General features: G+C 40.1%; 1 protein-coding gene across 2 annotated transcripts in view; it reads right to left on the bottom strand.

The window, feature by feature from the left end:
• Window positions 1-18086: 18086 nt before the first annotated feature.
• LRRC8D (leucine rich repeat containing 8 VRAC subunit D) overlaps window positions 18087-23634 on the bottom strand; it is a 118043-nt gene continuing 112495 nt past the window's right edge. For both annotated transcript variants that reach the window (XM_063106107.1, XM_063106106.1), the window contains exon 2: window positions 18087-20997. In XM_063106107.1, coding sequence (XP_062962177.1) covers window positions 18419-20995 — 2577 coding nt within the window. In that variant the 5' untranslated portion in view covers window positions 20996-20997 and the 3' untranslated portion in view covers window positions 18087-18418. The remainder of the gene's footprint in view (window positions 20998-23634) is intronic.

Genomic DNA, 23634 nt, shown 5'->3' with positions numbered 1-23634 from the left:
TGTGGATGGACATGGCTTGTACTCAAGGTAGGATCTTGGTAGAGTCTCCCATGATTAGGGAGTCATCCGGTGGCCTGTGTAGGAGCAAAAAGGCATAACACCTTTTTGTCACTCATCACAAGGGTCATGGCAGACATTTATAACAAAAGACAGATTAGCAAGAGAAAATCATAACAAATCTATTTAACAAAATTTTATGTGACACAGGAGCCTGCAGAAATGAAGATCCAAAGATCTGGAGAAAACTCTCTACTTTTATGCTTAGGTTCAATGAAGAGTGAACAGTGTGTGGACATGTGATTGGACAAAAAGGGTATGATCTAACAATAATAAACTGAGAGGGGAACCCAGAAAGGCATGTTTGTTCAGATTCCTCTTGACCTCTCTGTGTAGCATCCCTTTCTCTGCACACAGGGCAAGACAACTATCACATGAGAGTTGCTATAGTTTGAATGTTCCCTCCAAAATTCAGGTTGCAATTTAATTCCCTTTGCCACAGTGTTAAGAAATTGGACCTTTCTGAAGTGATTAGTTCATAAAGGCCCTCCCCTCATGAATGGATTAATGCTGTTACTGCAAGAATGGGTTACTTATTGTGGGAGAGGGCATCTGATAATGAGATGACGCAGTGCGAAGGCCATTACCAGATGCCAGCACCATGCTCTTGGACTTCCCAGCCTCTAGAACTGTGAGAGGTAAATTTTTTTCTTTATAAATCACCACTCTGTGGTATTCTGTTATAGCAGCAGCAAACTGACTAAGACAGGGTCTTCAGGGGAGAAGGGAGAAGGGAGAGAGTGACATTTCTAGATTTTATGGCTTGCTTTGGGGGAGAAGAGTTCTAATTTCTATGACCCACCTTGGGGAAGAGGAATTCTAGTTTCTGTGACTTGCTTTGGCATACAAAGAGGGTCTGGAGACAGGAGGACAGGCGAAGGTCAGGAAGACCTTGCTTCTGAGGCTCTTCCAATCTCCTTCAGTTCAAAGTACTCAACATGCCAAAGTGCCATACTTCAGGGAATCATGTTCTGAGCCCCACCACCTGCATACTTCTTTTTATCTTAGTTAAGGGGGAGAGAATGGCCTGTGTTGTGTTCCTCTCTGACCCATCTTCACTAGGACCTATGAAGTGATGAGGGTATTTGTTTCCCACACATATTCGCCCTCATTTTTCCCAAGTTCAAACACCCTCTGCACACTGATAAAGGAGTAACAAAACTTTTTTCCAAAAAATTTAGGTAACCATTGGAAAATCATTCAGAGGAGAAAGACCAACAGCTATAACCCTATCTGGGTAAGCTACTCCCTACTATCATATGGGGAAAGGTGGAGGTGAGTGGACAGGACGAGAACTCACAATTTAGGGGTTCAGGAGATATCCCAAATGGCTGCTACTTTACTCTCTAATTATCTCCCCAGACTTCTACTGTCCTCCTCTCAGATCCTTCCTCTAAGATCTCTTTCTAATGTCGCCAGCCCTTTGCCACAGAAATGTGCCCCATTCTGCCCCATTTTCTACAAGAGGAAGGTGTCCCAGTTGCTGCTGTCTCTCCTTGTTAAAGGCAAAGATCAATACCTTGGGCTTCTGCTACATGTTAAAGGAATTTTTCCTGTGCCCGGCCTTCAGCTAGCTCTGAAATGGGAGGAATGTGGGCTGATCCCCATAGCTGAACTACTTTAAATGCATTTCACTCTTGGGCAGTGTAAGGTTGATGGGCACGTTCTCTGAATTTGGTAATGACTAACTTTTCCGCATGGTCAGCATGACTCTGCTTCCAAAGACAATGTGGGCCAGTACCACAGAAGTAAAGAATTTTTCAGCCTATTAATCTGCTCTTCTCCTGACCCTATTATTAGAACTCTGGCATTATTGTGGTAAATAAGTTTTTGTTTCCTTCCTGAATCTATTTTATTACGAAGTTCCATCATTAGTTGAGAATGTTTGTTTACTTCCTATCAAAGGATATTTTGATCCCTAAATTTCTTCTCAAATGGAGTGGGGATGGAGAGGATCCCACTTATCCAGCCACAGCAACAAACAGAAACTTAGAAGTTTGCAGATGGAATTAACAAGATAATTGTAAAGACTACATTTATGGATACTATAGAGTGTCCTTAAGAAACTTGTCTTCAGTTTCAGTGGAAATAGTGAGATTCCTAATTAACATGTGCCTTTTTGCCTAGGAGCTAAAGACTCAATTACTCCTCCTCTTCCTGCAGCTCACTATCCGCAAGACGAAAGAAACAAATCTAAGATTTCTAGCAGGTTCTTGGAATTCAGTGTAATTCAACTAACATTGAATATTTGCTATGTGCAGTATTGGGTGGTGAAGAAGCAATTTTGTATCATTCAAGGAAAAATTCCCATGGTTTCTACAATCTTGCTTGGAGAACTAACGTGCTAGAACAAAGGTTTACACAAAGAGCATTACTTCTTTTGCCACGTCAACCTACAGCAAAGGAAGAAAACATTTTTTCCAAAATGATTTATCATAAATCTTAAGACTTACAGGGGATTCTCATGGGATAGGTCATTGGGGTTCAGAAGTTTAGGGAACAGCATTCTAAATTCCTTCTGTTCTTTCCTTCAGTGGCTTCACTTAACCTTGACGGTGACAAAGAAATTTCTTCAAGTAAAAAAACAACTTTGAGAGGAATAAGAAATTTGAAAAGTAATTCAATCTTAACCATCTTTTCAACTGAAAATACAAGCATTTAAACAGAGCCAGAAAAATGTGTTAGAGGCATAGCTGGAAAAAAAAAAAAAAAACATGACTTTTTCTTAAACTCCTTCAAATAACAAATCATTCATGGGAATCAGGAAAAAAGGGAACAATCTCTGAGGGAGAAACACTGCTATTTTACTAGTGGGTCTTCAGAAATACCCTAATTTTCCACTCATCCCCGTTCTAAGAAATCATCTATGTCCACTGGAAAATTCTAGGGGTAGGCAAAAGAGCCTATTTAACTTGCATTAAAATGCAAAACATCATTTGCCAGAGAATTTCCATCACTTATCCTGATAGCCATTTTTGAATACTATACATTATTACCAAATATATTCTAAATCCTCAGATGCATTTGCCCTTCAACCTGCATTTTAATGTCAGATTCTGAATGAAATTTGCATCAGCACACATACAAACAGAGGCTTAGAAGTAAGTCATTCTTGATGATTTTTCCTTTTCCCTATATTAAAAATACAAGTTGTTGGGTTTGTTTTTTGCTTTTGGTTTTACCTCTCAGGAAATGGTATCACCTGCTACTTATTGATCAAAACATAAATCTAGTTAGCATCCTTGATTTCTCTTTTCTAACTCGCCTATATCCAATCCATCCATTTGTCCTGTTGGCTCTGCCACTAAATCAATATCCAAGTCTTCCACTTCTGTTTCTCTCCATTGCTACTGTCCTGGTCTAAGCCATCAATATTTTGCACAAGGACTACTAGTCTCCTAAAATTTATTCTCCATACATGCTTGCTTGTCTGAAATCCATCCTTCCCATAGCTGCCAGGTTGATCACCAAGACTTAAATTTGATCATGTTACTCTCCACCCTCTTGAAATCTTCCAATGTCTTCCATCACACTAAAATAAAATGCAAATTTTGTGCTATGCCTAAAAGGCCCCACCTGATTAGGCCTACTTCTTCCACCACATAGCATACCTCTTGTCCCTCACTCACTATTACCACCCTCTGTTAAACTCTGCTTCTCTAACCCAAACATTGCCCTTTTCTCACATCAGCACCCATGCAATTGCTAGTTCCTCTTCCTGGAACTCTCTTCTCTAGGTTTTCATTATCCTTTCTATCTGGTGTGTGGTCCAGGGACTAAGCAGCATATGCATCACCTGAGACCTGATTAGAAATGCAGAATCTCAGGCCAGACCCCTCACCTCCTGAATCATAATTTACATTTTAACAAGATCACTACGTAATTCATGTGCAAGTTATGTCTCATCTTCCTCAGAAAGGCTTAGCTGACCCCTAATCTAAATTAGCTTCTCAAAGCACCCTGGGCTCTCCCGAGCCAGGGCAGTGGTGGACCAAGGGTCTCAGCCATTCCCCCCTGACCCCCGTACAACCAGCCCAGTGATGATTACTGAGCCGCTGCAGGAAGCGCCCTGGGCTCCTGAGCCCAGGAGGTGGGGGAAAAGGGCTTCAGCCACACCCCTCTGACATCTGCACCCAGCCCATCAATGACCAAGCCACCCCTGGAAGCCTCCCGGTCTCCCATGCAGGAATGAGGGGGGTGCCACAGGCCTCAACCATACCCCTCCTCTTTCCTCCTTCTCTCACCCTATTTCCTTCCCCTTTCCCCTCTCCCCCTCCCACCCAACTGCTCTGTAACATCATAGAATGTAAAAAAATATATAGTAATATTAATAAATAAATGAACTTAAAAAAAAATTAGCTGCCCAAATCACTCTCTATTATACCACTATTTGATTTTTCCCATGGCACGATGAAAATACCTTATTTGTTAACTAACATCTTTATTGTTTTCTCCTCACTAGAGTGTAAGCTACATGAATGCACAGGGCATGTTAACAATGTCCACTACTGTTTCACCACCCAGCCTGTCTCATCAGTAAATATTTGATGGATGAATAAAATTAATATATATACTTAATCTTAATAATCAAAGAAATGATGGAATAAAAAATGTTTTTGATTTCTGTTAATCTGGTTTTTTTAACCAAACTACCAGCCAGAAAAATTATGAATCTTATCAGTTGTTTTGGCACAAATCATTTGCAGTGCCCTAAAGGAATTAAAGGAAGGAAGGAAGGAAAGAAAAAGGCTGGCCTAAGAAGATGAGATGGTAATAAATAAGATGGCATTGCAAAGGACTGCAAAGGATAGGACTGCAGAAGCAAGAGAAATAAGATCACAGCGGGCTCTCCAACATGGTATAAGTTATGCTAGATTCTCATGTTCCAGAGCTTAGAAAATACTGAAGATTGAAGCTTTGTATTTCCTATTGAATTGCACAGAATACATCACCAATTAGTAGCCATTAAGAAGAAAAATGTATGCTAACATTCAATTACGAAAATTAATCACATGACAACTTTCCTCACAAATTAATCAGCCAAAGTTACAGTGTTGGTAGAATGTGCACTTATCAGGAGGTGAAAAAAAAAACAGTTGAGTTAGTTTTGTGCAGCATCTCCATTGTTTTCAAAAGAACAAAATCCATATGTATGTTTGAGCTATGAAATACAAATTACATAATTTCACTAATTCTCCATAAGTTTATGCTCATATATTTACATTTAAAATGAATGTTGTTCAATATACAGATGAATTATATAATTTATGCTAATAACTCAAAACTTTAATTTTTCTTTACTTAGAATGACGTTAAATAGCACACAAAAAACACCATGACAAGTTGAGAGAATGAGGAGAAAGCATAAAACTTTATATTTTATTTATATTTTAGAAAATGATTTCTTTAACTCTAACCTCTACCTTCTTTTTTTCTTAAAGGAATTATTTTTTAATTGAAAATATTGATTGTACATATTTGTGGGGTACAGAGTTATATTTCAATACATGTATCCAGTGTGCAATAATCAAATCAGGGGAGTTAGCAAATTCATCACTGCAAAATTTATCATTTCTTTGTGATGAGAACATTTGAGCTCCTCCTAGCCATCAGTTAATTACAGATGACTAGTGCTACTGTATGCCACTAGAACTTATTTGAGCTCCTCCTAGTCATCAGTTAATTACAGATGACTAGCACTGCTGTATGCCACTAGAACTTATTTTTCCTACCTAGCTCTAATTTTTGTCCATTAACCACCCACTCACTATCCTCCCTCCTTCCTCCTCTTCCCAGCCTCTCAACCACAATTCTACTCTCCACCTCTAAAAGTTCAACTTATTCGTTTTTTTTTTTTTTTTTTTAGCTTCCACATGAGTGGAACGTGCAGTATTTATCTTTCTGTGCCTGACTTATTTCACTTAACGTAATGTCTTCCAGGCTCATCCATGTTGCCACAAATGGCAAGATTTCATTCTTTTTCATGGTCGAGTAGTATTCCACTGTGTAAATATACCACATTTTCTTTATCCATTTATCTGTCAATGGACACCTAGGTTGATTCCATATCTTGGCTACTATTGTGAATAATGCTGCAATAAACATGGGGTGCAGAGATCTCTTTGGTATGCAAATTTACTTTCCTTCGGATAAATACCCAGTAGTGCAATTGTTGGATCATATGGTAGTTGTATTTTTAATTTTTTGAGGAATCTCCATACGGTTTTCATTAATGGCTGTACTAATTTACCTTAACTTACTTCTAACTACAGTCTGCAAGCTGTCTCAGAGGCCTTTCTTAATGGGGCCAAACCTTCCTCTATACCCCCAAAATCATCAAAGCACATTTTGAATATTCCAAATTGAGTACTTTTTCACACATCTTATCATTTCCCTTTAATATTAAGACTGGCTCATTAACCAAATCTTCTGGGGGTGAAATAGCAGCTGAAAGCTTAATAAGAGATTATTCTCTGCTAGCTATGGGCTCAGATCAAGGTTTATCCAGCCCAGAACTATCTGGCAACCACAGGTTAGACATGCAGATTTAAGGTTTAACTTTATACACAGTGTGGAGCAGTCCAGGGGCAAAGTCCATAAAGAAAGGTCCTAATAACTTTACCTTTTAGTGTCTTGACGGCTCTGGAACATCAAGACCTTTAGGTTTGGCCTCCATGGGGGGATATCAGAGAAATAAATGCCTCCTTCTCCTCTTGGCTCCATGGCACAAAGCCAATTGGCTAACCAAAACTATTTACAGAGTTTCCTGAGCACAAAGCCCAGGGAAGGGAAATAGAAGAGGCTGGAAAGGCGTTTTGTCTGGGAGGCTGCATGACAGCTGGTAGAAAGCCTGGGGCGTTAAGTCAGAAGCTTGCCATTCATCGGCTGTGTGACCTTGGGCAAGCCAGTCATCCTGTCTAGGCCTCAGTTTCCTCACCTGCAAAATGGGGCAATGTTACTTGCCCTGTCTGCCTAGTGAGATTGTTGTGAAAAGTAAAATGAGATCATCTTATGGGAAAGTGCTTTTTAAGAATAAAAGCATGCCCAAAGTTACATTATTAAAGATGAAACGCCCTGGAAAACATTTTCAAATTAATGTGTTCAATCATTTAACAGATATTTATTACACATAGGCCATATTCTATTCTAGGTGAGGGAGATAAATCAGTGAACAAAATCAGATAAACACCTCTATTCGTGTAGAGTTTGTAGTTTGTTAGCCAAGGATAAAACCATAAGAAGAGTAAGAGTAGGTATTGGAATTTTAAATAGGATGGTGTGGCAGTTTGCTACAATAAGCCCAATGCAACAGCCTGATAAAAAGTATCTTCCTATGTGCACACCTTCTGGCAATGGACTCTGCTGTTCCTAACTTGCCAATTGGGAGCTGATGCCCTGAGAGGCCTTGATGCTTCCCCTTTTGCCCTTTTGAAACATTCATGCTGTTGTGTAAGGAAGCCCAGACTAGACTACAGAAGAACAAGATACCATGCAAGTGATACAATCTCATGCCCTCTGGTCCCAGTGGAGCTGCCAGGTGAGTGCAGCCTTCTGGATGACCCCTGTGAACCCAGTGGGCCCACAGAATTTTGAGAAATAACAAATCAATGTTTTTAAGAGAGGGCCAAAGAAAACTTCTCTGAGAAGGTGATATTTAAATGATGACTTGAAGAAGGAAGCTGTTATGGACTGAATGTTTGTGTTGCCCACAATTTCATATTTTAAAGCCCTAACCCCCAACGTGGCTGCATTTGGAGTTGACACCTCTAAGGAAGTAACTAAGGTTGAATGAGTTCATATGGATGAGGCCCTGATCCAATAGTGCTCATGTCTTTATAAGAAAAGACACTAGAGAGCTCTCCCTTGCCCCCTTCCCCTCAATACATGCACCAAGCAAAGGCTATGTGAAGACACAGCGAGAAGACATATGACTGCAAGCCAGGAAGTGAGCCGTCACCAGAAAGCAAATTGGCCAGAACCTTGATCTTGGACTTCTAGCCTCCAGAACTATGAGAAGATAAATTTTTGTTGTTTATGCCATCCAGTCTATGGTATTAGTCAGCGTGGGCTGACAAATAAGGAAGCCATGTAGATATCTGGGGAAGAGCATTCCAGGTAGAAGGAACAGCTGGTGCAAAGGCCCTGAAGTGCATGCAAGCTGGAATGAATGAGGGAAGAATTAGAGGACACAGGGTCAGAGAGGTTAAGGGGGTGTGCAGATCAGCAGGCCATTTAAAGATTTTGCCTTTTTCTCTGCGTTAAAAAGAAAGGTGGTGCAGAGTTTTTGAGGAATGGAGTGACATGTTTTCTAAGGACTTGAATTTCTGTACTGTTTGACTTTTGTGTAACAATGAACATGTGTTGCTTTTGTCATCAGGAAAAAAGACATCAGAACACTTAGAAGGCTACATAAGAATAAGCAAACAAATACAAGCTGTGTCCTTTAATGTTAACACGTGGGTACAGAGGAAAGGGGGAGAGGGAGAGAGAGGAATAAAAGAGTACGGGGAAAAGATTGCAGCTGATCAGAAGTACAAGTCCCACCAGGCCACCACTCTTGGATTCTTTGATAACAGGTACTCGTGGAGTTCTCTGTGCTGCACTCCCGCTCTCAATCACTCCTCTGCAGAATGGTGCCTGGCAAGAGATCAGGGGCAGGGAGCAGAGGGTGGGCAAGAACAGAAAACAGATCATGGACTGAATTCTTCCTTGCTAGGAATCAAGTACATCCGACTCACCCCAGCACTTAGTACATTGCCTGGCTTATAGAACTTTGATTAACTTTTTTTTCTTTTTCTGGCTGGCTGTTAAGGGGATCTGAACCCTTAATCTTGGTGCTATCAGCACCACGCTCTAACCAAGTGAGCTAACCAATCAGCCAGCCTTTCGATTAATATTTTGTAAAGAAGTGAATGAACTGGCCCAAGCAGTTTCTTTAAATTGTTCTGCCCACCACCCTCCCCATTCTCACCCCCTTTCTTTGTTGGTACAACTGAATTCCAAAGGAGCTCTTTAAAACAAGGAGTGAGGAGAGTAGAGGGTTGATATTTCATCTCAGAAAACAGCAAAAATCTGCTATATTTATGCCCCGCACACCTATACTTTATGGTCTGTTTCTAGTTTAAAAAATGTAAGACTGAGCTGAAACTTCAAGTAAGGTTGAGATCTCACAGGTTCTCAGGTGACCCTTTACATCTCATTATCATTTATATCTACACGTGGATTGGGACTGGAAGAGTGACAAGTGCAACGGGAAAGGTTGTATGAGTTGTATTATCTTGTAAAGTCTCTATTCACTTTTTTTCCCCTTCTTTGGTAGGCAGAGGGGTGGAGAAACAAACAAAGATGCTCAATGCAGGCCTGGGTGAACAGTAACTTTTTAATTGAGTATTCTGCTGAAGGGCAAGTGAGGGCTGGCTGGTCTGCCCTGCTGGTTACAGCATGGTGTTGGAATACCAAGATCAAGGGTCAAGGGCTTGGATTCCCCAATGGGCCAGCCAACAAAACAAACAAACAAATAAAGGGCAAGTGTGCTTTGCTGTTACCAATGGATGCATTTCCTAAACATTGTGTATAACCCACTCTTTTCCTGAGTTCCAGAGGAACCGTAGGGGCCAAGAGAAAACTTCCTCTTCTCCCCTGAAGTTTCACTAAAAAAATCAACTGTCAAGATTCAATTAATATGAAAAAAAGGCATGACATATTTTATGTTAACATGATGGGGAAGGGCAATGCACAGAGGAATGGCAAGAGAGTGATTTACCAATGACCCAATAGGGTACAGAAACTTATATACTGTTCTTCATAGGGCAGAGGATTGATGGGGAATGAAGGCAGTTCTTTTAAGGGACAGTAAATGATTGAATGAAATTTGAATGAACCTGAGAAGTAGATGTTACCTTGTGAAAACGTCTGTCCAGTTGTGGTGACTTACCAGTACCGACTAGCCGCCAACAAAATAAAACCAAAATAAATATATAAATATATAAGATGAATTCTCCCAAGGAGGCAAATGACCAACTATTTGTGGTCACAGAGATGATTTTCCATCTTCTTGAACAGATTTAAAAAGTTAAACACTTTTAGTCCCAATGACCACTCTTAGTGTGTTTCAAGTTGACCAAAAAGAAATACAAAATACCAATCAGCCCAGCAATATATCCCTTGCCCCCTTTACAACTAAAACAGTCACTATTCCTTATTGAAGACCCAATAAATTAGTCCAAGGCAGAGTTCCTTGCAGCTATACTTTAGAAATCTGTCTTTGAGCCTTTCACCAGATGGGTTATTGGGTCTGACCCAAGTTTAGAGAACTACTTAGAAACCATCATAACCAACCAGAGAGGGTTCTTAATATTACAATGTCTGATTACCCTGATTTGCTAAGCAAAATAAACAAATTAAGAAATATGTAAAATGTTGCTTGAGAGATATTAAGTCTCTAATGACTTGTCTTTGCTGTCTTTTTAAAGGAGAGAAAGGCACAATTAGTCCCTACATGGGCAGTATCCATTTCCTTAGTTCTAGTATAATCTTACATTTGAATAGCTTATTTTCCAGGTTTTATTTTTATTTATATTTTTGCTGATGGACATATCTCCCAAATATTTTAGAAACATTTTAATGAAAACCAGTTAAATGTATTAACCACTCAACATGCCAGGCATTATTCTAAGCGTTTCATGTGTTACCTCATCTAATCCACACAACTGTGCTACAAGGCGAATATTGTCATTAACCCCATTTCACAGACGAGGAAGCACAAGCACACATATGTTAAGTAATGTGCCTTCAAGGCAGTTCCAATAGCTTGAATTTTAACCACCACACTCTGCAGCTTCTCAGTTCCAGTGACAAAGAGCAAGTGGTTAAACTGCTGGTAGGAGGCTCTGTTTATACACAAGGAGTTAAGGCTTAAGCCAAGAAAAATAATTGAATCTTATACAATTTGGAGGATTTTTAGCAACTAAGAACTCAGGATGAGTAGAGTTAACTTGCTTCTTCTAATCTTCTTAAAAGTAACTGCAGTAGGTCCCAATTTACTGCAATTGAGCACACATGTTATTTGCTGTGTCTTTTAGCTCTGGCTGGTGGAAGAACTGAGTCCATACTTAAAATGTGTCATTGGGCTAATTTTATTCTGTAAATAATAGAATAACTGTTTACAATATTTTAAAAATCCCCACCCCTTTCCTGACCTCCTCTGAGTGCCTTCTTACTGCTCCATTGGCGACTTTCTTGGTCACTACTGACTCATCTTAGTCCTGGTGAATGAGAAGATTCTCTGGTTTATATTGATTGTATATAAATTGCGTTATCTTGTAAAAGCCCTACTCACTTTTACCAGAGGGCAAAGATATAAAACACACACAATGTTTCTCAAATAACAATTCATGTTTTGGTTAAAATTCACTCCCCCAAACTGAGCTCATTTGAGGTGTGGTATTAGAACATATGATAATGGATAAGGGAGGAAGAAAGGCAAACAAAACAAACAACTCACACACACACAAAAAAATCACAGAACATTCTGGAGGCTTTGAAATGCAAATCTGGAGGAGGAGGTACATATGTACCAGCAGGGGTAGGAATGTCAGTTTCCTTAACTTTCTTCATTCTTTCTCTATTCTAAGCAGTTTCTTTTGTGTTGAACTGGGTCTTTTCTCCCCACAACCACAAATATCTGATTCTTGTCCTAGCCCAGACGGTGGAGTACAGTGACCGTTCAACAGAAAAAGAAAGAGATCCAGTGAAAATAAAGGTCAGGACGATGCAGGCGCCTGGTTGGTAACAGCCTGAGAATCTGTGTTTGAAATGCCATGCTGAAAAGAAAAGTCACATTTGCCCGGAGGGCCCAGCAAATGTTACAGTGTTTTCCTGCACCCACCTTTCTGGATCTGTTGAATGTCACTCTCCACCACACTGACTCTGCATCAAATAGCTGAGACAGAGCTTTTTCATTTCTGATAAATGACCATGAGTAAAGATGGTCATGCCTTTAACATTTAGTGAGGGAAAATAATTACATTACCTTGGGTGGATTGCCCTTTCATGACTGTCAACAGCCTAACAAAGGAAACAAGTTGTAACACTAAGGACAGATGCTGAGACACATCTAAAACTTCTAATGCTAAAGAATGAAGGAAAATCCTAGCTCGGGGCACATTTATGTAACCGGATGTCAACACAGATTTCGAAACATCATTTTGAAGTGCTGAGAGAGCACCAGTCATCTGCTGTGTAGTGGACTGGAAGAGCATAATTTCTGGTTGCAGGCATGCCTGCGTTTGAGACTAGCATCAGCTGCTTGCAATGGGGAACCAGAGACAAGTTAGCCTCACAGAGTCGCAGTTTGTTCATCTCTTAAATGGGGATAATGCCTTTCTGTTAGTGGTCTTATGAGTATTAAATGAGACAGGATGTGCACACTGCCTGATTAAGCAGTGCCTGTCTCCTGCCAGCTGTTGACCTTAGATTGCCTAACCTCAGTTTCTTCATCTGTAAAATGGGGATAATTCACAACTACCCAGTCTGCTGTGACAACGGAGTCAAGTGCATAGAGCTGGAGCTATTATTACAACTTACATTGTCCAACTTGCTCTCTAATGGCTTCTTCTACCTTCAGAATGGAAACCTGAAAACACATAATCCCCTAAAGAATAGCAGTTACTTCGAATTTATAGGTGGAAGGTGCATCTGCCTGCTATGACAATAAATTAATAGCAAACTGTTTTTATGCACCTTTTATGTCCAAGGAGAGCTAGGTACTGTGCTGATATAATCATCACAACATCCTGGGGAAGAGGAGATGAGCGATTTAATCATCATCTTCAAGAAGATGGGGGGTTATCTTCAGGGTGGTGACCAGATATTTCCACTGCACCAAAGCCAGATAGAGTCAGTAGGCCTAAGTTGCAGGAAAGATTTGCAGGGAAGATTTGAGTTAAACCCTTGGAGATACACTTGAGGCTTCCTGAGGTTTCCATCCAGGCAGTACCTCATTTCAAATACTGAATTATGTGGCTACTACTTAGAGTTTTTCAATAGAAAACTGAGAAAATATATTTCTTTGCATTATCTAGCAGCTGGGCTTAACACCTGTGTGATCCCTTTGAGCAGGTCTTTCCCGTAAACTACTACAGCCAATTGTTATGCTGAGCTTTTTGGGTTTCCCACAAGTACTCTGAAAAGGCTCAAAATGGGCAGGTTATCCCACAGTCGACTGAGCTTTAAGCAGCTAACCCAGATCCAGCCTTACGGTTAAACAATGAAGTGGGTTTGTTTAGCTACCTGGGAATGTGAGGGGTGTCGCTGGGTGAAGGGTACGTGTCATTGGAGCAGTTATAGGACCTTCACAAGCTCACACTCCTGAAAGGATGACATATATATCCACCACCTGTTCAAACAGGTGACAGTGGCAGTCTACCACCCTTCTCTCCTATGGTGGCTATGGTGATATGAATGGAATGGCTGCCAGCAGGAGCAAATGGGGTTGTGGAAGTTGCCGTAAGCCACAAGCATCAGCAAAACCCAATTTCTCTCCAACTAGAGCCCAGCAGGAGGCTGATGGGAGAGGCAGAAACCAGTGGTCGCAGAAACATGTCACCAGCACTGTCCTCTTCCCGGCTCCTGATGATGATGAGCTGATTTGTTCTTGATAGGTATGTTATTTAGGACAATGCTTCTCAAACTTTAATAATATGCCTACAAGTCACCTGGATATTGTCTTATTAAAATACAAATCTTGATTCAATCAGTCTGGGGAGGGATCTGAGATTCTGCATTTCTGACAAGTGATGCTGCTGCTGTTGTCGTCGATGCTCAGCAGTTTAAGTAGTAAAGTCTTTAGAACTTGTTGCATGTTTCAGAGCCCCCTAATGAATAGCAGCTTAAACAAGACAGAAGTTTAATACTCCTTTATGTAATCCAGCTCCTTGAAGTTGCCAGAGGCCCACACTTTTGTACTGCTGTGCCACGTCTGATTTGTTCTCCTGGTCTGTACAGTCCAAATTGGACTCATTTCCGTACTTGCAGCTTAAGCAGCAGGGAATGGGAAAGGAGATGGCATGCTCTTCCCTTTAAGGGCCTGGTCCACAAATGGCACATCTCACTCCTTTGGCTGGCATTTAGTCACATGGCCACATTTAGCCCCAAATAAGACTGGGAAATATTTTATTTTATACACATTTTATTCTGTGTTCCAGGTGTCCACTGAAAACTCTATTACCAAGGAAGGAGATAATGCATATTAGGGAAGGCTAAGTCTCTGTTGCAACTGGGAATAAAAAAAAATAATATTTTGTTGAGTACTTACTATCTGCCAGGCACATACCTAAAATGAATCACCTTATTCAATTATCACCAAAAACCTCCATATGGTAGGCTCTATTATTATTCCCATTTACAGATAGAGAAACTGAGGCTTAGAGAGGTTAAGTTGCTTGCTCATGGGTCAAGCAGCTGGGACAGAGGCAGGATTCTAATCCAGGAACTCACTCCAGAGTCTGGAATCTTAGGACAGATCATGGTGACAGCAGGCAGGGGTGGGGCAGTCTCTACCATCAGGGGTCCCACAGCAGTGGTAGGGTGGTGAATAAGACCACAAGAGGAAACTTCCCAGGATTGACTCTAAGCAAAGAATCTCATGGATTTCCACAAAAAAGGTGATGTGTACCTGGAACAGTTTATACATTGTATTTCCAGAGGCAAAAGGATGAAGACAAGACACGTTATTTGCTTTATGTGCAAAGGGGCTTATTCCCTCGATTTCATGTTTGACCGCCATCCTAGGCTAGGCCAGCCTTGAGACAGATGTTTCGTGGCCTGTAGCTCTTCTGTCCCCTTAGTTTCAGCCTTTCCACCTGCCCCCAGCAGACACCACCCTGAAAACCTGGTGCACTAGCTCTGGGAGAGCCACAGCTGGCCAGGACCAGATGGGGCCACTTCTTTGAGTTGCAGTCACAAGATACAGGGCATATGAAAACTGGTTTCCAGGGGTTTGTTCTTTTTTTCCCCCTTCTTCCGTTCATGAAAGGGGCTTTTTGTTAGTACAGCTTTTGTTTGGGGATTCAGTTGATAAAGGGACCATTTTATTGGAATGAATTACTGACGTAAGTGCTGCCAGAAGTCTTAGCAAGAGGACAGCACTCTGGCCTTTATTCAGCAAGGTGAATGCAAACAACTATTGGGCACTGGTCTCAAGGGCACTTTGGAGTTTGCTGCCATCAGCAACTTACAGAGTTTGGTTGAGTAGAGACCAGGGGAAACAGAGAAAGAATTAGAGGTAATATTAATAAAACATAAGACTTCTTTCTTTATACATGAAAAATATCACAGTCAGAACCTGCTGGCCTGGAGGTATATACAGAATGAACTCTACCTATTATTAAATTGCTAAATCTCCATTTCTAAGAATGGGATCCCTGTAACAATTTCAGCTTGTCCCTCAAAAAAGCCAATCTTCTCTGCTGCCACAAGTAAACCAGGTTCACTCAGACTTTCTGGGACTCATCCAGATATAAATTATGTAAAGATACTCTAAAACTATTTTCTTCAGACGGGTGCTCAAGAGACTTTGAAGAAAGATATGAAAATACTATTAGGCCAAAACTTGTACATTCTAAGTTGTTTTTCCCCCATGTCTGATGCGTGTGATGCCAACATAAATTCATGAGGACACAGGTTGACAGTATATCTGGGTTCACGACTTGCTCTCATCTGTTGTTTTGTTAAGACTCCACAATCCAGTCAGTATATTTCAAGTGTGTTAAATAAATCAGCATTTCTCAGGAAACCTCTTTTAGAATATTGCTATTTGCAAACAGTGGCTCAGAATGTGGCATTTAAACCAATTGACAGTAAACTCTTCAGAGTTCAAGGAAATCATTAAGGGCTGATAAAGTCAATAGAAATTAGGGCAAAAGAAGAGGTACCCTTTGATACTGCTTCAAGGCTGATACTGCCTATCAGTTCTAAGTGACAGCACCCCAAGTATTAAATCGGAAGCAGGTACAAGTGGGCAGAGCTCCCAGTACTCAAGCTTTGGGAGTGCTGCACAGATTCCGGCTCCTATAGGATGGCTCTTTTCTGAAAAACAAGGTGAGCCATGGATGTCCTGCCACTTGTGACTTTCAAAAACAACATGCACTTGTTTTAAGGAATGAAGACAATTCATTGAGATGTATATATTAAATATGTATGATTTTTTTTATATGCCAATCATACACCAATAAAGTGGTTTAAAAAAAAGTTCCCCAGTACATAAAGCAAAGATCCTAAGACCTGGTTTATTTCACAATTAAGACAATGTGGCATCTGTCTAAAAATGCTGCACCAATTTCAGGCGGTGGCATTAATAAGCAGGGAGAACAATGCCCTCTGTGGCTGGTGGAAGGGAAATGTCCAGGAGTGTTTACGGGCAAAGTTTATTAAGTACAAAACTTCCCTGAAACTCCTCTAAGTTTACCCTCACCCCTGCCATTATTCATTCACAGATTCTGCACACCTTCTATATTACAATTATAATTGTAATGCAAATAATTCTATTACTTGCATAATTAATGTTTATCTCCTTCACTTAGCTATGAGGCTCCACATAGCCAGGAGCTATGACTTATTCCAACACTGAATCCCCCAGTTCCTTGCACCGGGCAGGCACAATGCAGGTGCATAATCAGTACTAGTAAATACATCAAAGAATGCTGAGAGAACTGAAAGATGTGTATATGTGAGAGAATTTGCTTGTACCAAAAATCTGCCATCATCCTCTGATTTTCCAAAGTTGTGTTTTTATAAGCTACTCCAACCTCCAGCGTTTTAGGAAGAGAATGGCCAGGATGTTGGAGCTGAGATCTGTTCCTAATTGCTGCCTTTTCTATTAATGATAATACGAGGAATATTCAAAAAGTTCATGGAAAAATTTGTATTATCTTTTAATTCTACTTTTCTACAAACTTTTTGAAGAACCCTTCCACTTAAGAGTATTTACAAGCTCTACAGCAGGCAAAAATTTACCTCTACTGGCCATAGGCCAGTACCACCCAAGTTCAGTTTTTGGGAGGAAAGGATATGATTCCATTTTTCCACATTCTTTGCAAAATCCTTCAGGCTGCTTAGGAGCAACAAGAGAATGTCCAGTGTTTTATCGAGTCCACTCTGTACACAGAGGACACTACTTTGTCATCCAGAGCATCAACCAAATAATTTTTTCCTCTTGAAAAAACATTCCTGTAGAAGGCCTGCAACACCTGCCAACTAATATCTAAAAAGCTGGCAGGAAATTTTTTGACTTTTCTGAGATTGATTTAGACACTTTGTAAGATAGATAAAGAAGAACTATCACCTAAAAAGTGTATTCTGCCAGCATTTCCCTGGACATAACCCCTCCCAACTGCAGACAAACGCAGGAAATACAGCTTGTCACTAAAACAAATAAGGAAAGTCAAGAGTTTTCCAACTCAAAGAACTATAAGTCCTATTTTTTTTTTTCTCCACCAATACCACCACAACAATGAAAAGGTCAAGAAATTAAGTGATACTTGATTTGATTTTGTGTTATCTTCCAAATGGTGATACTGGAAGGTTGTCAATCAACAAGTCATTAAAATTTTTATTTTGGTTGTAATTAAATTTTTGAAAAATTTTCTATTTATTGGAAACCCCATATTATTGGTAGAAAAATGTAACATATAATCAGAACTCCAGACTATGGGAAAAAAAACTATTACTTAGGGTTATGTTATTTATTCTTCAAATCCACATACCTTTACTGCATTCCACGTCTCCAAGAGTGTAAAAGAATCTATAAAACGGGATTCTCAGAAGCAGCAGCACCAATCAAATATTATAAGAAGTGCTTATGTGAAGTGCTTTACATTAAAACAGGAAAGAAATCAGTATTTTAGCAAAGCTAAATTTACAAGTCTGGAATTAATGTGTTTTTAGTGGTTTGAGTTAAAGCAATATTGCACCAACTAAGCAAAGTAAATCAAGACACCTCAAAAAAGGTGGTATAGTAAGAAAATGTGGATTTAATCATTTACTTTAGCAGGCAAGCATTGTAAACATTCAATAGCGGCAGCATCCAAGTTACAAACAATTTAAAAAGAACCAAGATTAGTGATTATATTTTTTCCTTCCCTTTCCCCAAGAGAAAAAAAGAAAAAAGATTTGAAAATGAATGACTTAAAATCCTACAAACATTGAACATTCAGTTATGTCTCCTATTAGCCTTCTATGCATCCTGTTTTATTTTAAAAGATGTATCTACTCCTAAAATGCATTATCTTGCAGTAACTTGCACGTGAGCACTTGCAATCTAGGAAGTCGTTCTTGCACATGGATGTACAAGTATTATCTCAGTTTAAATCCCATTTGCAAAGGGAATATTTATGTCTTGATTCAATGCTTCTTTAACTTCGAGGGGTAGGGTGTCAAAAAGGTGATCTTCCACAACAAGCCCGCTTTTCTTGAGCATTCGACACTGGCCCAGCTGGGCTGGCAGGCGGTCCAAGCAGTTCCCCTTCAACTCCAGCTGAGTGAGCTGTGAGAGCTGACCAATTTTCTCTGGGAGGGAGGTGATGCAGTTTTGCCCCAGATTCAAAGTCCTCAACTTAACACATTTAAACAACTGTTTTGGAAGTATGTCCACTTTGTTCCCAGTAATATGCAAATGCTGCAGGTTCTGAAGCAATCCTATTTCTACTGGAATCACTGAAATGTTGTTATAGCTTACATCTAAGCATCTGAGTTTCTGTAAACTAAATACTGCCACTGGTAAGGATTCGAGCTTGTTGTTAGAGAAATAAAGTGACTCCAAGTTTTTGACATGGGTAATGGAGGGAGGAATGGTAACAATTTTATTATGCCATAATTTTAAACAAGTCAGTCGTTTTAAATGCTGGAAACTGATGATTTCCTCAATTGTGCGTATGTTGTTTGATTTTAAATCCAGTTCCTGTAAATTAGAGAGGCTGAAAATAGCATGTGGAATTCTCTCTAGTTCACAGTTCTGTAGTTCCAGCTCAGCGACATTCATCATTTTCTTAAGGCTGTTCAGTACCAAGAGTTTAGTGCCGTCATTATGAATGACTAACTTTGTAAGATGTGGAGCCACATCGGTAATATTGGAGGGAACTTTGGTCAAATTGCTCTTCACGTGGAGAATCTTAAGATGCCGCAACTCTCGGAGAGATTCAAGTCCTATCATCTTATTGTTTTCAGAGTTCAAATTGCCTATCAAGTACAACTCTCGAAGGTTTTTGAGCAAATACACCCAGGCAGGAATTTCAGCCACATCGGTGAACTTCACGTGAAGGCATCTCAAGTGATCGCGGAGAAAGCTAAAAGCAGTCTGTTCAACTTTTGCAGGGCAGTGGCAGAGGTGGAGCTCTTGGAGATTAGTCATTTGAGAAATCTTAGCAGGAATTTTAGCTTCTGGAATCAGTTCAAGTTTTAGCACATCCAGGTCTGTGAGGTCAAAGACAGCATCGGGCACGCCTGAAAGCATGAACAGATGTAACTCCTGCTTGTCCTGGGCATTGCGTGATACATGCTGCCTGAGTTTTTCAAATGTCCACTCATGGTTCAAACTAATTTCCCTAAGTTTATTTTCACTCACTTCTGACAAGAACACACCAAAACGCTTGGAATACAGCTGGTCATACTGGTCTACCATGTGCAGAAGAAACGCGAAATCATTTTTGACATCTGGAATGTCACTGAAACTGCTCTCTTCTCTGACTTTTTCAAAAGAATATTCCTTCAAAGGTATCCTGAATAACCAGAAGAGAGTGTAGAGGCAGATAAAACCATAAACACAAATAATGGATATGTAACTGATAAGAAGCTTTTTCAACATGTAAGCCATATTGTGGGTGCACTCAAATACCTCATAACCAGTCAGATGCTCAACTTTTGGCTTGCAGACGTGCTCAAAGCTGATTGCATTGACAAAGTTTGCAGTATAGCAGAGAATAAAAATGAACTTGGCTGTTTTGATAACTGTTTGGACCACATAGAGTTTATAGATCAAGTCACTGTCTTCCACGTGGGCACGGAACTTCCTCACTTTCTCAAACAGGGCTTTGGCCTGTTCCCCATCTTTTTTATCCAGGATGGTCATGCTGGGAACTTCGATCACCGGCTTTTCAGCTGAAAATTTGAAGCCAGTTTTGTTGATCATTGGGGTACTGGCACTAGGACTGCCTTCCTCACTGCTGGTAGACACATGCTTTGGTAGAGTCTGGGCACCAGTTATTCTCTGCTTGTTTTCCTCCGAGTCCTCACATGCTGTCTCAGATAATGCTTTCGTAGTCCAAGGAGATTCAAAGCACTTTCCTAATATTGAAACAAAATGTTCTACTTTTGAGCATGTTTTGGGATATTTGAACCAAAAGTTGCTACTGACCATGAGAATAATAGTATGTATAAGAGCAAGGTATGGAAAGTACTTAGAATACCATGGAAGGGCCAGATGGTAACACATCTGATTAATAAATACATATTGCTGAAAATCCAAGTTTGTTTTTCGGCCTGTTGGATCTTTCTTTTCTGTCTTTGCTTCCTGATTTATGACCATGGAATCTGTGCGAGGATATGTGGCTCTGAGAGGTATGTCAGGTGTCACAGCAGATGCGCCAAAGGAAATGTCATTTGTTGTCCGCCCATCTTGGTCTTGGTTAGCAGCTGCTTCCATCTTCGGGATGTCGGTGGTGACATCGGCACTTCCTGGTGGTGTGTGTGCCTTTGAATTTACAGGAGATGGCAATACTGGCAAGCAGACCACCTGATCTTTGGTAAGTTGCATGGTTCCTGCAAAGATGGCTACCATCAACATAACAACAGCCAGGTAATCCATAAACACGTCCCACCATGGTTTCAGGATTCGATAAGTTGGCTGAATGTCATTAAGTGAAGCAACTTCCGCAAGGGTAAACATTCCTAGAAAACAAGAAAGCAAAAGACATTATTAGGGAGATGCAAGTGAAAACAGTAAATGAGAAAAACCCTATGCCTGCTCCAAACTAAAGTATTCTCATCCAGGTCTATTCTTTTGATTTGAGATAGGTGTAGTAGAAAATAAGCTAAATGGACCATAGGTGAGAAAAACGGTAATTTGTTTCTAGTACCATTTCTCTCCCAGTGCAAGAGAAGAGGAAAAAAATGAGCAAAGGTTGTACTTTAGGTAAGAAATGATAGCCTGCACAAAGGCTATATTGGTTCCTGGACCTTCATATGAGAGCAGGATGGCATGTGCTATGAACTGGACTGATTTAAGATTAAGACTGAAGTTTTGGGGCAGGGAGGGTGGGATGATGTCTATTTTGTATAAGCCAAAATTAAAGGGTCTGTGAACACTGTTAATCTCCGGATAGCTTTATTTCCACTTAGTTCTACCACTTACTAATGGTGTGATTCTCTAAGCCTTGTTTTCCCATCTGTATGATGGGATGATAACTTGTAAAAGTTGTGGGAAAAGTTACTTTCTCCCTTCCATTAAGTAATGATTGTAAAGCTCTTAGCACACCCTCTGGCAATGAGTAAGTATTTGTTAGCTATTTATGTTTGCTCTTCTCACCCTAGTGAAGCATCCTGTGAACAGCTGAAATTAAGGGTCTTGAGGTGAAGAGAAATCTTAGTATACATATTTGGGATTTATCAGTATATGTAGCTGAAACTCTAGTCTTTGATGCAGTGCCTATGGAAAGCATGTGAAATGAGAAGACGGCCAAAGACCCAGGTGGGCATGAAATAATCAGTGACAATGATGCTGAATAAGTCAAGAACAGTAAGACCACTGATTTCTACCAAAGCAGGTGACCTCAGCAGCAGTAAAGAAAGCCCTGGTGCTGGACACCAGAAAATGTGGTAGCTATTCATTACCGGCTGGCTGTTGTACTAAAACTAGTTTATACAAATAATAAAGTACAAGAATAATCATTCTGGAAGTTACCAAGCAAATACAATGTTTATGGTGGATGGGAATGGGCTTCTGTAATCACGTACATAAATCAACTGTTTATTTTCTTGAACTTGGAAATTTCAGCTTCTTGAAAAACATTACCATATCCTGCGTTCTCAGAGGTTCTTGGGTTCCAATATTCATACATAAAATAATTTTTTCTTTAAAAAATCTAGTAAAGGCAAAACAATAAAAGGTAAGCAAGTACCCAAGATATTGGGAATGCACTTATTTTTCTAATTAAGGATGGAAGATAGATTTTTATCTAGCTATGTAAAAGTTGCCTGGAGTGCGGTGTTGAGAAAGATTCTGGGGCTGACTCTGGCTTCGGTAGAAAACAGTGCTGTGACTGATTACTAGTGTCTTTCCTGGATGACACAATGGAGATGGGTGGCATTAGTACTTGGATTCTGCTGTCTCACTCTGCTTTAGAGTAGGTCTCTGAAAATAGAGACCATGTCTTATTTCTTTTGAATGCCTAGTGCTGTACAGAGCAGACACATAATATTTCTTTAAAAAAGACAATAGTTATTCAAATGTAATAGCAATTCTCACATCTGTATTTAGTTGGTTTTATAAGTGAAATACCTCTTAGTAACTAGGTAAACACAGCCTAAGAACTCTAAACATCTAAACTATTCATTTATACTTATATTTTGTAAAAATTGCTCGAAATCTCATTCCTAGACTTCAGGGCATAAGTATGAAATGCCTGGTTCCTGGTCTTGGTTAAAAAACAAAAAAACAAACAAACCAAAAAAACCCCCAAAACACAAAATTATCAACAAAATGGGGAAAAGAAAAAAAATATTTGTACTTTAGTAGGCTAAGTGCAAGATAACATGCCCATTCAAAACCCTTTTACTTTCAGCTCCTGCATCTTGAGTGGGTTTTGCTCTTGTAAGTGGCTTGGAAATTTAAGCAGGAAAAAAGGCTATTGGAATCACAGTATGCCAAACTAAATGAGAAACAGCTCAACCTCATGTCATTTGAGCCCTTCAGTCCCTATATAGAACGCACAAAACAAAGAACCTCACATAGGTTTACTTCTGGCAAAAAACATACGGTCACACTCAGGAACCATAGTTTTAAAGGGCCATTTGCACGGGTAATAGAAAAATAGACTTTTTGCGGGGGGGGGGGGGCACATAACACTTCTTTCAGTAGGATTTTTCTTTACTCTTCAAATAGTTGTATTGGGTTCTAGAGAAGCCAGGATGTTTGGGTTGGAGGATTGAGGGAGAAGTAAATTTTGAAAGTCACAGTACTCAGAGTATTGGTTATTTGTCTTTTACACCTTGATTATTACAACTGGTTTCCCTCACTGCCTCCAATCTTGATCTCCTTGCTGTGGTTCCTTTGGTTAAAATTCTCCTCTCCAGACGCCCTATGCCCTAGGTCAGTAACTTCTTCCAGTTCCTTCAATAAGCCATTCTCCCCTGTGTTCTGCTCCCCCTATACAATGCTTCCTCTGCCTGGAACACTTCCTTCACACTCCCCTTCAACTAGGCTATCAGGCTTCTGTCGCCTTTTCCAGGCAGCGTTCCTTCCCTGACCCCCGTCTGGGTGAGGTGCTTCTCCAATGTGCTCCCACAGGACTCAGTACCTCCGCTCAT

Source organism: Cynocephalus volans, chromosome 8, assembly GCF_027409185.1.
Source record: "Cynocephalus volans isolate mCynVol1 chromosome 8, mCynVol1.pri, whole genome shotgun sequence".
Lineage (NCBI taxonomy): Eukaryota > Metazoa > Chordata > Mammalia > Dermoptera > Cynocephalidae > Cynocephalus > Cynocephalus volans.
Note: the sequence above shows the minus strand (reverse complement) of the source record. Positions and strands in the feature narration are given on the sequence as shown.